The sequence below is a fragment of the Cryptotermes secundus genome, unplaced genomic scaffold (genome assembly GCF_002891405.2).
Source record: "Cryptotermes secundus unplaced genomic scaffold, Csec_1.0 scaffold697, whole genome shotgun sequence".
Taxonomy (NCBI): domain Eukaryota; kingdom Metazoa; phylum Arthropoda; class Insecta; order Blattodea; family Kalotermitidae; genus Cryptotermes; species Cryptotermes secundus.
The window spans coordinates 287,906-301,650 of record NW_019724753.1 but is presented as its reverse complement, the minus strand read 5'-3'; the positions used below and the strand labels follow the sequence as shown (position 1 = coordinate 301,650).

Below are 13,745 nucleotides of genomic sequence, written 5' to 3'. Positions count from 1 at the left end.
TGTGTACTTCTTACGTACATATGTATAGTGGGGTTTTATACAAAATATTTTTATATTTGTTCATGTATACGGAAGTGAAAACTGGGCTCTAAATAAACGTGACAAAACAAAACAAAGAGAATTTGAAATGAAAAATGGAGCTGAGTCCTTCATGAGAAGTCACCAGTGGCTCAGCTACTGAAGAATTGCTCACAATTTTGTGGAACCCGAATATTCATTAGGGTTCAAAAATAGTCCTCCACTGGTCCCTATCCTAGCCATATTAATCCATTCAATGCCACTCTATCTTATTTCTCTAAAATCCATTTCATATTATTCTCCAATCTATTCATAGATCTTTCTAATTGTCTATTTCCTTCTGGCTCTGAATCTCATTGGTATGCATTCATCTTTTCCTCATACGTGCTTCATGACCTGCACATTTCCTTACTTAATCGTTCTAATTAATTTTGTCGAAGAGTACAAGTTATGAAGCTCCTCATTATATAATTTCCTGAGATCTCCTATTTTATCTCTCTTTACTCTTAACATTCTCTCCAGCACCCTGTTCCCAGATAACCTGAGTTTACGTTCCTCCTTTAATGCCAAAACAAAGCTTCATATCCATACAAAACCACAGGAAAAATTGTATTTATATGGAAGGAAAATATTGTCACGTGTTCATGGCTCCATTACTAATAATAACCGGTTCTGGACTGGATAATTGGGTATATTGACACTTTCCTTACAGTCACTTTTAATCACATTCAGTTACAGCAGCTCATAGTCAGTTAATTTCTGCCTAAGACACGCTCCATTCTGGCTGGACCGACCGCGACTGTCTTCTCTTCTTCTGTGACTGACTTGGTTCTGATTTACGAATTACTCACTTCTGCTTCAGAAATGAATTCAGAATGACGAATGACGGAGAAGGAATCACTGACGGATGAATCCGTTCTTTGCTCTCCTTTCTACTGCGACTTCTCATGTACAACTGAATGTGTTCTTATTACAACGGCCGCTGGTATAGTGCAGCGGTAAAGGTAAACAGATAAAGCTATCCATATAACAGGCCGTGGAAGCCTATAGGGTTGTGAGACATCGAGCATTTTCTCCCACATTTTCTCTAGACAATCGGCTTACAGATGGCGGTAAAGTTGTCAGCCTTACGCGCCGGCCACTCTTTACCCCCCAGAAAGATTCCCGGTACTCATTTCTGTTACAGCCTGAGTCGACCCCAAGGCCATATTACTGTTGGAAGGATTAGGTGAATTGAAAAAATCCAGTAATCTCATCGGGAATCGAAACTGCTACCTTCCGGCTTGTAGCACAGTGCCTCAACCAACTTCGCTACCGAGTCCAGTGGTAGCCATTGAAAGTATTTTTGATTACACGGAGACGCGTTTTGTACTGAGTTCGTCTGTAGGAATCCGTCTCCATAAAAACGTGTGTTTATTTCGCAGCAACGCTGTTGTTTCCAAGAGTCTACAATTCCATTTGCGTGTCTATGGACACGCTTGTTGTTTTCGCCCAGCAATGGGTTGTGTGCAACAACTTTATCTCCGCCGAAATGCCTTACCAGTTCTTTTCCTAGAAGCGCCTACATATCACGGTAGTAATGATAATGGCACATTAGGAATTAATCATAACTAGATGTGCACCAGATGTTACCAGATTTGTGAAGGCAGAAACACTGAAGTGACTTGATAAGTGAAACAGATCCATGGAAGAAACGCACATTAAACAAGATGGCAGCCACTTGATGAGAGCAGGAGATTCCCCATAAATTGAATTGATAAAGTCGAACAAGAATTCACAGCTCCCAAAATCAGAAATTTCAACAAGGGGGAAGACAGAGGAACAGGATCTGAGAGAGGCGTTACTGTAGCCATCAAGGGCTGCAAGAGACCATAGAAATATTCATGTTAATGATGATGATGGGGTTCAATTGTATTAAAAAAGTTAAAAAAGAAACATCATTTTGGTACCTACATTTTATTGTGTTTGTCGTGAACATTGGACCATTAACCAAAAGTATTCCAAATTCGCACCTGCGTATCCCTTAATAATGTGCAGAGAGAGAAATGAGATTAATTTTAAAATAATATTCATATCAATGCAAGCAGAAATCAATAACCGTATTTACAGAGACATGCATCCAAATTTAATTTAAAAGCGAATGTCTGTTGATATTGTCATGGCGACTATTACAGCTGTGTGTTATTTCGTCATTCATATGACCGCTGAATGTATATGTGTATTAATGAAGGCCATACACATTATAATGAATAAATAATTCAAACATAAACAACTGAGTGTTTTATGATAAAAACGGTCTTGTGTGTGTAACCTATTTGTGGTGCAGTTCGTTGTGTAATTACTGAATTTGCTCATGGCACTCTGGAGAGTAACTGCAATTCCATAGAGTGGAAGATTCGAGGCAGGGGTGTGTAATATGCAAGCCTCTAATATTTTGAGTGCTTATTTTACGACGCCGTTTATAACTAGTCTATATTGCTTCTAATATTAGGATGACTGAGGATTAATCATTTTCAAAGGATTTGAAAGAAATTGTTCGTAGCAATTTCCATATAATATCCTGGCATTTCGGTGGAGGTACTGAAGAAAATTCAGACCGCGAACCTTACTAATACGGATCTAGAGCGTTAATGTTATGTCAACCCACTAGACCTCATTGAGGTTTAATTATCAAATTAACAATATTGTCACGTATTTTTGTATGTGACTTTAGACGGGGTTTGGATTTATTGCAATTGTACATCCAACTCGTAATTACAAGTAATACAGAGCTGTCGCTAATCTCCGCACTTAACAGATCACCACAACTGACGCTAAGCCTTTATCTACTCTGGTATGTTTCAACAGCCATTCCTAGCAACGGCTGCTAACAGCTGATATTCTTCAGCTTCCCGCACTAACTTCGTTACTATCCGGCGAATAACACATAACTGAATTCTCTGTCAATTGAACGAACCGGCTACTTCACATCGCTTCACTGAACTCAACTGCCCGCAACTCAAACAGAGTCAGAGTCAGAGTCAGAGTCAGAGTCAGAGCCACTTTACGGCTGGTGGTTTACCACATATCAGTTCGCCTTGGCAATAAGCCCCTTGAGTCTCTTGACCAGTAATTTTTCTTTCCAACTGAACAATCGCGGTCGTAGCCCTTATAAAACACCTTCTCTGACGAGAGGATGGATCTAACGTTTACAGTTCCTGCTGGCCTCGCCAGCGCAGTTATTCTCGGGTCCAAGTTTCGCGACTCCCCAACCTGGAGGACGAGGTTCCAGTATGGATATCCCCCAGGAACAAAGTGGTCCAGTTATACCTCCAGGCACTGCGTTCTTTTTCCTTCGTTTTATTACTATTCGCCCGGATACGGTGTAGCTATTCAACCCCGTCTCCACACGGGTTCGTGGAGGAATTCTGAGTCTTGAGTCTGACCCTGATGTTACGACCGACGGTCAGTCGGCCAGTCTGTCTTGGAATGAAGTATCCATCTGGGGATTAAGACCAGATATTTGTTACTGTCAGACAGTTGCATGCTTGTTGATGTGGGGCGCTCTCTCTGACGAGAGGACGGGTCTGTCATTTGCCAGAGTCACAGTATTTTCTATTTTGCTAGTGGGGTGGGACTAAGTCCCTTGTACTTCGGCCACTTCTGGCCTATTGTACCAGCCCCAGATAATAGGTGAAGGTGATTGTGGATTAATTGGTGGAATGAAGATTGGTAGGGGAAACCGAAGTACTCGGAGGAAACTTGCCCCAGCGCCACTTTGTCCACCACAAATCCCACTTGAGCAGACCCGGGATCGAACCCGGACCGCCGAGGTGGAAGCCAGCGACTAGCCGCTTGAGCTATGGCGCGGCCACAGATTCACAGTAAGCAGTAATAAATCTACTGTCAGTCCAGACTCAATACAGCAGATCATGCCCATTCATTAGTAGCTTCGGCTACAACGACAGTCTAGTCACTTGAACGGTCGTATGCTTGACCGCCGCCAAGTTTAAGCCTCTTGTATCCTGTGTCGGTGTTCTCCTAGTCCAATGTTGCGAACATCTACATTTTCATGAGTTCGTACGATTTCTCCTTGTTGCCTGCACTGTAATCCTCTACGTACGGAAGTTTATGGAGGGATTCGAACCCGCCTCCGCGTTGTAACCTCGAGGTGGATCCAAGGGAAAGGACATTTTTCTGATTATTTCTCTATTGTTGTAGAGGCGTGTTTACCTCGCAGTTGCCTATAAGCTTCAGTTATTCTATTGTTTCGTGCTTGTTCATTTCCGAAGGAACCTGTTTATGAAGTCGTTGCCAGGCCGTGAACGTCTACTCTGACTCTGCTATTCCGTCTTCAGGCATCATGTCACAATATAAATAATTTTTATTGAACTGTAATTACTTGCATGGAGTAGAGAGCTTTCTGACAAAATTATGAGCTCTTAGCTGGCCAGTAATTTACCAGAACTTTTTTTAGAAACTGAAGGTTCACAATTATCCCTATGGGTTCCTATCCTGAACCAGTTGACACTGTTCATATTCGCAGACCTTATTTAATTGAGATCCACTTAAATATTGACTTTCATATGCTTACGTCTATTTTCAAACTGGAGCATAATAAGTTAATTAACAATTATGGCGACTATATAGAAAATATTTTATGTGGTCTAATGGTCAGAGTTCCTGGTTACACATCCAGAGGTCCGGGTTCGATTCCTGGTGCTACTACATTTTCTGAGAAGTAGTGGGTCTGGAACGGGGTAAACTCATCCTCATGAAGATAATTGAGGAGCTATTTCAAGGAAATAGCGCTCCGGTCTAGAAAACCGAAATTAACGGCCGTGGGGTTTCGTTTCGCTGACCACGCCACACCCTCTATCCATAAAAATTGTCACCAACTTCGCCGACAAGCAGCGGTCGCTCGGTCTGTATAGTTCGCTTGTGGACTCAAGACACGGATTTTTGTTTAGTTTAGTTTAGTATAGACAGTATTTGCTTCCCTCAGTTATACATGTAATTAATAAATTGTAGTAAAACGTGAATTCTCATCACCTGGATACAATAATTTTCCTTGAGGGCGAATTTTACGAAGCCGTCAAGAGTTTTATTAATCAGGGCCCAATATTATGATGATGGAAAGATGGGAAAGGATCCGGAAGGAACAGATCTTGGCCTAGCCGAGATACTGTCTCGGCATTTTCATCAAGTGACTGGGGAAAGCCACGCATAATCTCAATTACAATTGCCGGTGCCGTGGCTGAGATTCTAACCGGATACATCCTAAATACTAGTCTAGAGCCTCATCACTAGACCAGCCCTTTCCGTGTAACATTTATGATGATGATGATGATGATGATGATGATGATGATGATGATGATGATGATGGGTAGTTAACCTGAAACTAATGAACTATACAGAATGTCTGGGAGGTCATAGTATATGTACATGTGACTTATCCCGAACGGTTTCCGAGGTTGAGTGATTTCACTGCATAGTTCCAAATTGTTAATAAGAAAGAAATGTTCCATACTGTTTCTAATACCGGTATTTATTGCTAAAGTGACAGTTGGTACAGTTTACCTAATATAATACATTTTCGATAGTTCTGCCCTCAACATCAATGCACTTTGCAACTCGTGTAAGGACATGTTGTGTTGCTCCTCTGTACAATGTACAGTGTACTGAACAGTGAAAGAGCTCTATTTCGGTGCAACTCGTGTGAGGACATGGCATGTTAGTTAGTTAGTTATTAGAGAGGGTGGGTTTCCCCATGCACTTAGACCTGTAGTGGTCCATTGTGCTTCCGTCTATATTTCTACCAGCCTCTATATCCTACCGGTATTGGTGCTTACCATCAGTCCCGCCCAGCCAGCGAGACCGGCTCTACTGGCTGAGAAGTATCTATAATGCTTCCCCCATCTACCGGAGGTATTAGTGACTGCTGTCGGGCGGGAAACGTCCGCAATTTTGCTCAGTGACCTCCTTTGGAGGTATGAGGTTCTTTTACGTGCCGTAAAGCTACGACACGGGATCCACGGCTTAAAGTCCCTCCCGGAGGACTTGTTCCCTGAATTTTTCCGCCCTTAAAAATTCGACGACCTCCGCCGGGTATTTGAACCCGCGTACAAACGAGTCATGAGGTGGGAACGTTACCTCTAGACTACGGAGGCCGCTACATGGCGTGTTGCTCGTCTGTACAGTGTAGAGCGTGTACAGTGTACTGTGCAGTGAAATAGCTCTATCTCGGTGCAACTCGTGTGAGGACATGGCGTGTTGTTCATCTGTACAGTGTACAGTGTACTGCACAGTGAAATAGCTCTGTCTTGGAAACCATTCGGAATAGGAGACGTGTAAATATACACATTTCAGTTTAGAATGACCGATGCCATGACCCCCAAGAATATTGATCTTTCCTCCTGGGACATTCTGTGTATATCAAACTATATCTTATTAGGCTGTAACTTTCATTTCAACTATTTTCCAAATGCTTTCGTCACTGTTTGTACGTACTGCTTTAATTACTGTGTTACAATTACCAATAGATATATTTTGTAATTAATAGCTACTGCGGTAACATACATATATATAACATATATCCCATACACATATAGTATTTCCTATGGTTAATTTTGAATGGACAATTTAAATTAATCTGGAATAATGTCATGTTCAAACGTTACATACATACACCTAATTTCCTTTGTGTGTCACATCAAATCATTACAGGTATCTCCCTGTTATTATTCATGTTAAAATTGGAATATCACGAAACTGTGTCGGAAGGCAGAAACATACTTGGGTTACCCCTATAACATTGACACCATATCAGCAAAATAAGCGTTATAACACGATTCCAAACGAGATTTCAACAGATTCGCCTATCCCGACTCATCTGAACTGAAACTGCGCTTTGTTATTTGCCTGAAGTGGGGAGGTTGTTTGTGAGTTGAGTGGGGAAGTTGAGATCCGTAGGCGGGCGGGAAATCGGTCAGATTAACACGGCATATACATGATACATTAACTGGTGGACCATAAATCAGCAAAGTGGCCATGTATACCTAATCAACAAGACACCCTGCATCTCTGTCTGCCTGTCTGTCTGTCTGTTCTGGTGCTCTCATTAATGAATGAATCGTCCATTTTGAGGGAAGGTCGAGATTACAGGACCACTACTTTGTTTGCCCAAAGCTAATGACGCGTTAATTCAAACCGTAGCAACACCCCAAATTTGAAAACAGCGAGACGAAGACAGAAGTGTGTACTTGTATATGACTGTGTACAGAAATATATTTCAATTCATTTTGAATTAAACAAAATTTCCTTTCGTTTATTTTAGATGAGAGAAGCAATATCTTTTTGTACTAGTGTATTACCTGTTGAGAATTCAACATGACTTATCATAATATATCTATTAAGATTTCCTACCATCATAAATATCCCTTCACTACATGTTGTCGAATGTTGTTCCAAGGCTGACACCATCTCCCACGAATCACAGGTACAAATATTCAATCGTAAAACTCCCTTTCGTATAGTATACTACACTTCATACATCGACATCAAAATATAATCAACAATCACAGGATAGACACGATAATCTGAAACAAAATTCTGCTCTCTACTTGCTGATGTAATTCCCTTTACGTTCATGAAAGGTGTTATTGCTCGACAATTTGTTGCTGTGGTAACCTGAACTTGCATATTGACAACAATAAATTCACTAGTGGGGGTTGGAGTCCAACTGGGTCCACTCGACACGGCGGTCACTGATTGGTCTATTGTAGCCTGCCCCAGGTGATTATGATGATGGAGAATTTGGTGGAATGAAGGTTGACAGGAGAAACCGAAGTACTCTGAGAAAACCTGCCCCAGCGCTACTTTGTCCACCACAAACCATACTTGAGCAGACCCGGGATCGAACCCGGCCCACCGCGATGGGAAGCCAGCGACTAACCACTTGAGCTATGGCGCGGCCTAATGACAAAAAATGTTTATGCATGTATAAGATTTAGTGTTTATTTAACGACACTCTCAGTAATTCAGACAATATAGTGCTCAGTGTTGATGACTAACGAAAGGGAATAGGAAATACGTGGTCTGTGACGTGAAGGGAAGGTGAAGGACGTCAGCTGAGAGTGTATGGACAATATTTGGATCCTGGGGGTAAAGGGCAGTCGGGGCGTCAGGCTGACAACCTTGCCGTCATCTGTGGTCCAGTTGTCTCGAAAATCTGGGAACCTCAATGCCTAGCAAACATATGGGCCTCCAAGACTTGTTACAGGGATAACTTGGCGCGTAAAGCTGCCAAACACAATACCACATGTGAGTTTATTTTCTAGAAAATGCGGGAGCCTCACACATACCTGGGCCTTCACGGCCTGTTACAGGGACGGCCTTACCATGTATTAGGACGATCACAGCAAGGAGGACGACATGTAGAGCTAATGGAAACGAACAGAAATTAATATAGAGTTCCAGCACGAAGATCTGAAGGAAACAGACGACTGCATAGAAGAAGGTCTACGAAATCAAAATGATTCCTAAAGAAACAGGATGGAATGGCGTCGACTGAATTCAGCTAGTACAGGATAGTGACTAATGACTGGTTCCTGGGAATGTGCTAATGCTTCTTTGCATTCTATATTAAGCCGAGAAATTTATTGACTAGTTGAGCGACTGTCATCTTTTAAAAGAAAACCTTGACTTCTATGTCTCGTGTTTACAGGTCATGAACTCACAGCACACAGTGGTGTACCCCTCTACCGTACAAGAAGTTGGAGGTATGGAGGTATCACAGACGAGCCTGGAGCTTGAAGCTACTAGTGGAGTTTTCAGGGAAGGAAGGCTTCGGCTCAGGTGTCTGGCCACCATCTTCACGCTGTATCGCCGTAGTGAAGAGCTGGAGCTCACTGAAGACACGCCTCAACTTGCACCGGTCATGGGACCCACAGCCCCACATAGTCTCGGTAAAGTACAATTTTGTGTACCCATTACAACGCGCTACCCGCTTTACGGAATGCGTTCTTCAAAATATGGTCGTATGGTTAATTTTTCTTGCTGAGTACTGTATTTTGTAATTGATTTCTGCGTTGTAAGTTTATTTATGGGTACCAGCGAGACAAGGGTTTGAAGGTAGTCAGTTTTTACAGGAAGGATCAGAGAATTTAATTACAAATTTACGTTTAAGCCTATTCTTCCTAATCACCCTGCAGTATTCAATATAAAAGAATAGTCTTTTCCTTAAAAGTACTTTTCATTTTGGTGTTAATATTTAATTTACTTATTTTTTCCAAATCCCAGAGGTGGATGGATGTCTCGATTCGTCTTTCTCCACTGTCCCCATCAAAGATATGTCGAGGTCTCATATTGCATTTTGTCGGTTGTCTGTGACGACTTTCAACTTTATGTCAATCTGCTATTTTACTTAGGGTCCTTACAACGTGACATGCCACTAAACAATGTTATATACCCTTACATCATCTTCCGAAATTGTTGAACAAGCGTTACACTAAGTTAGACTTTATTCTTCCTCTAGTAATTCAATTATATATTTTATTTGTCACGTATGTACTAACAAATTTGGAGATACCAATTTCATAATTTGGATGCATTTAGGCATCGTCATTGGCGAGTGAAACATCACGATTTTTGTGCTACTTTAACCATCTGCATGCCATGTACCGGCTAGATTTGCTCAAGGTACAGTATGCGCCAAAAATGCAGTACTGAAACTCGCGCATCTCGAAAGCGCATGTGCGTTCGTCGACGGGGCATAGCTCCAGCCGCACGTGTTCCCAGTAGTGAAAAGAAAGTTGTGTTATGCAGTTGTTGGAAATGGGTCTCTCGACGGAGGAAAAAGTATTCATATTTGAGTATAATTTCTGCTCATACGGAAGTGGTCGTCAGACAACACGCTTCCTTGGTTTTGAGCGGCCAGATGTTATCGTCCAGAAACCGCTACATCGTACACGTGTGACGATATGGCGTGCCGTCCCAGCACACGGTATATTAGGCCGCTATTCCATTGAGGATGAGGAAAGCAATGCTCTTACCGTCACGCAAGAACTCTACAAGGACATGGTGATCGGACAATTTCTTCAGGATTTGAGAAGGTTCCGTCGTGCAAGGGGATTTCACGTGAATAGAAAGTGGTATCAACAGGACTTATTTCATTTCAATACTGTATATTTTGACTCATACTGTACTTGCATTGAAACTATCACAGCCGAAGAAATTGGCTCGTTGTTCAACGGTTAGTATAACTTATCTGTGAACAGATGGAATGAAATGCAACACACCAATATACAGAGGAAAAATGAGCTTCCAAATTCAATGCCTCTTTTGCCGTTTCAAGGTCATTTGAGGAAAGTGTTGAAGGTTTTCTGGGCAACTACATTTATCCCCAAACAGCCTTAGTATAATTCTCTTTAGTTTGAAATGGTCAAATTGAATCGTGTTACTTTGAGTAAATACTCGGTTATACACGTATATGAATAAACTTCAGAGCATATTTATAGCACGTTTTATGTCGGTGCATTGAAAACAAATTAAGGCCTTTCTGTAAAAGTGCATAGAATATCAAAAAATTAAAACTCTTACAATTCTTTAAAAATTCGTTTCAATTTTAAATACAGAATTGTGCATGAATTTAAACCAAATACGAGTATTTGACTGTAGAAGGTTCTATTTAATTTCTAGAGTCCTCTCCACCGTTTTAAGACGTCAGAATGGCTCTTCCTTCAGTGGCAAATGATATATAAAATATCTTTCAGAAATTTAAATCTGGAGAAATGGAAGTCAAATGTTATTTCAGAATGTAGGTCACATGAAATGCCAACAGATATCTCCATGCTCTCAGATATAGCAATTTTTTTGAAAGGTTGAAACTTCCCCCACTTGACTCCCGTAGGATTAAGAAAGAAATGGTGGACGAATGTGCATATGTAGTTTACAGCTGTGAAACACTTTAGTATCTGTGACATCATTATATCGGAGAAAACTGTTGAATTTCTCTTTATATATTTTTCTTTTACAGATTTTGGAATCAGAATGGAATCTTCAGTCAAACTGATCGTAATTCTGAGTATGGCACTACTTCTCGTCCTTAACACCAGATAGCATGATTTATTCTTGTAAAGCATGTAATGAAGTAACTGGTGATAAACTTTTAAATATTTCGTTCATTGTTTAAAAGTGAAATAAGCAGTGCGCAATGGACAGGCATTGTTGTGTAAATGGAAATCCAAGTGTACCGGCTGACATAGTGCAAGAAGTGATAACAGAACAAGATATCCAATGTGTCTCATGTTCCATATTGATGAGGACCTAGTAATATTTATAGTGTTGCTATCTCTAAGATATTTAATATTAATTCAGTTTTGTACCATATTTAAAAGAACTAACTTTAAAGTATCTCATCTTTTGATGCCATAAAATATACCAAAGGAAACAAGAAGTATAGTTGGGGGCTTCCAGTAGTGGTAACATTTCAGACATCTCAGTTCAGCCATGTTCTTTTTTGAGCCCTAAAGATAAATAAAAATGAGACAGTGAGTTGGAGGACGGAAGGGGTGTAGTTTCTTTAATCACCAATTTGATGCAACAAATTTTGAAGTCACTTTCATAAAGTAGACATAATATTTAATATTAATGAACTTCAAATATTTACTGATGTATACTGAATATATAAAATTTAACACAACAATTTCACAACATTTCAGTTAAAGGTTTCCTTACTTGTTTCCCCATTATACGTATCCAGTACCCTCAAAGAACTTTGGTCTCCTTAGGGACAGATATTCATGCTTATGCATTATTTGTTGTTGCTTCCATCTCATCTATTTTAGCTCTCGTAAATCATTTTCTGCAACTCCAGGCATCTCAATCCGGTACTTCTCACCTTTTGTCAACTGTCAAATTTTCGCCCCTTTTAATTATTCTTACTTCTTAAAATGCCATGAGGTTTTACTATAATTCCATGTTAAACTCGTTCTTATGAACGATTTGGAGCAGAAAAAAAGAACACTAACTGTACATACACTGACACACGTAACTGACATTTTCCATCTTCTGATTTTGGTTGAAGAAACAAAGAGCTTTGAAGCAGTCTCTGCTTCCGTCATCAAGTAGAATTATGAAAAATATTCTGCTGGATGTAGTAGAAGGAACTAATCTCTATCCCCGGTCTGGGAAGGTTAGGTTATTATAATGGTCCTAACGGATTACGTTTCATATTTTTCCTGATGACGGAAACAAAACCAGCTTCAGAACCTCGTGACTCTTTAACCAGTTGCTGTACTCTTTATGGGCTGCATTCAAATTACGTGCACGAAATGAATCCATACCCTTCAAAACAATCTCCGCAGATTTATCACTAGACGTCCGTATGTTCATAGATTTACTACATGGGTCCTCAAACAAGTAAACTATTTCTGCTTTATTACGGTGATGTTTCACAGCGACAAAACAACTATTGTAACCTTTACGGGACGCCGTCTCACAGACGTCAAAGGGAATCAATGGCTTTATAAAAGTAAGAGGATTGAAAATGTCAGTCATATGTGTCAGTTGTACACCTTCATGACAAAATTTCAGACATATTGACTTTACTTGCAATCCGATTAGAACCCCTGTGTTTCCATACCATTTTCTGTAGTATTATGCTGCAGATTTGGCGAGATGAAAGAAGGTTCAATAGAACATTTTAATCATATGATAACAAATTGCAATATGTTGATTTTCCGAAATGATCCTTAACACCAGGCATGTTTCGTGTGTACATATAAGGTCGATGCTCAATCATGCAGCCGTTTGAACAGAAGCGGCTTGAACAATTGTATTAGTCCTATATGTAAATAATATTGTATTGTAACTTTGTCATGTATTATACATAGAATAAATACCTATATTCACCCACACACGAGTTTAAACATGAGAGGAAATATTTGTTAGGATTTAGTTATATTTTGGTCTGGAGGTTTTAAAACACTAGAAGAGTGTCCTCACGTCTTACGAAGATCCGTAGGACAATACAGATCAAATCCGCTCTTCCACCTGTTGTGACAAAGAGCTAAATGTTGAGTTCTCTATGTATGAGAGACTAGAAGAACAATAACAAAACGTGAACATCGAAAGTTAAACATGGTGTGTGTGTTTATTTTTATGTTCATTTGTGAATGCGTTTGTCTTATATGTTGCAAGTACAATGTAATAAATACACTCATATACATTGTCAAGAGAAGTAATATTAACAGAAATAAAGGTTGGGAATTAGTAAATATCTCGTTGTTTTTCTTAACTTAAACTAGCATAAAGCCCGATTGCTCATGGCCCATCTTACGGTCAGAATAAACATGGGGCTACAATACGACAGTGAGCTCCTTCGTTACGTCAATAAGAAGCAGATCACTTGAATCGCTTCAGTGGATACTATTGAACGGGTCTTGAGGGAAGCAGCGTTGGCCCCTTCGTTCACCGTACTTCAAATCCCTTGAGTCTTTTCTTTGAGGATACATCAAGAAGTTGGCTTATCAAGAGAAATACCAAGCAATAGATACTACTCACAGAAGGAATTTACATGAAGGTGTATGAAAGGCAATTCTTTGCGTTTCATAAATTTCAAGCCATAGCTGGGTAACAGTTGAAAATGGCCAATGTTGATAGTTATCTCCAATAACATCCAGTTACGCAATTACTCAAGAATTTCTCAAAATGTCATGGAACCCGAAGGTTCATTACCGAATTCACAA

General features: G+C 40.2%; 1 protein-coding gene across 2 annotated transcripts in view; it reads left to right on the top strand.

Annotated features, from left to right (window-relative positions):
• LOC111862937 overlaps positions 1–13,276 on the top strand; it is a 478,990-nt gene extending 465,714 nt beyond the window's left edge. For both annotated transcript variants that reach the window (XM_033750859.1, XM_023848807.2), the window contains 2 exons: positions 8,723–8,963; positions 11,033–13,276. In XM_033750859.1, coding sequence (XP_033606750.1) covers positions 8,723–8,963; positions 11,033–11,115 — 324 coding nt within the window. In that variant the 3' untranslated portion in view covers positions 11,116–13,276. The remainder of the gene's footprint in view (positions 1–8,722; positions 8,964–11,032) is intronic.
• Positions 13,277–13,745: the final 469 nt, after the last annotated feature.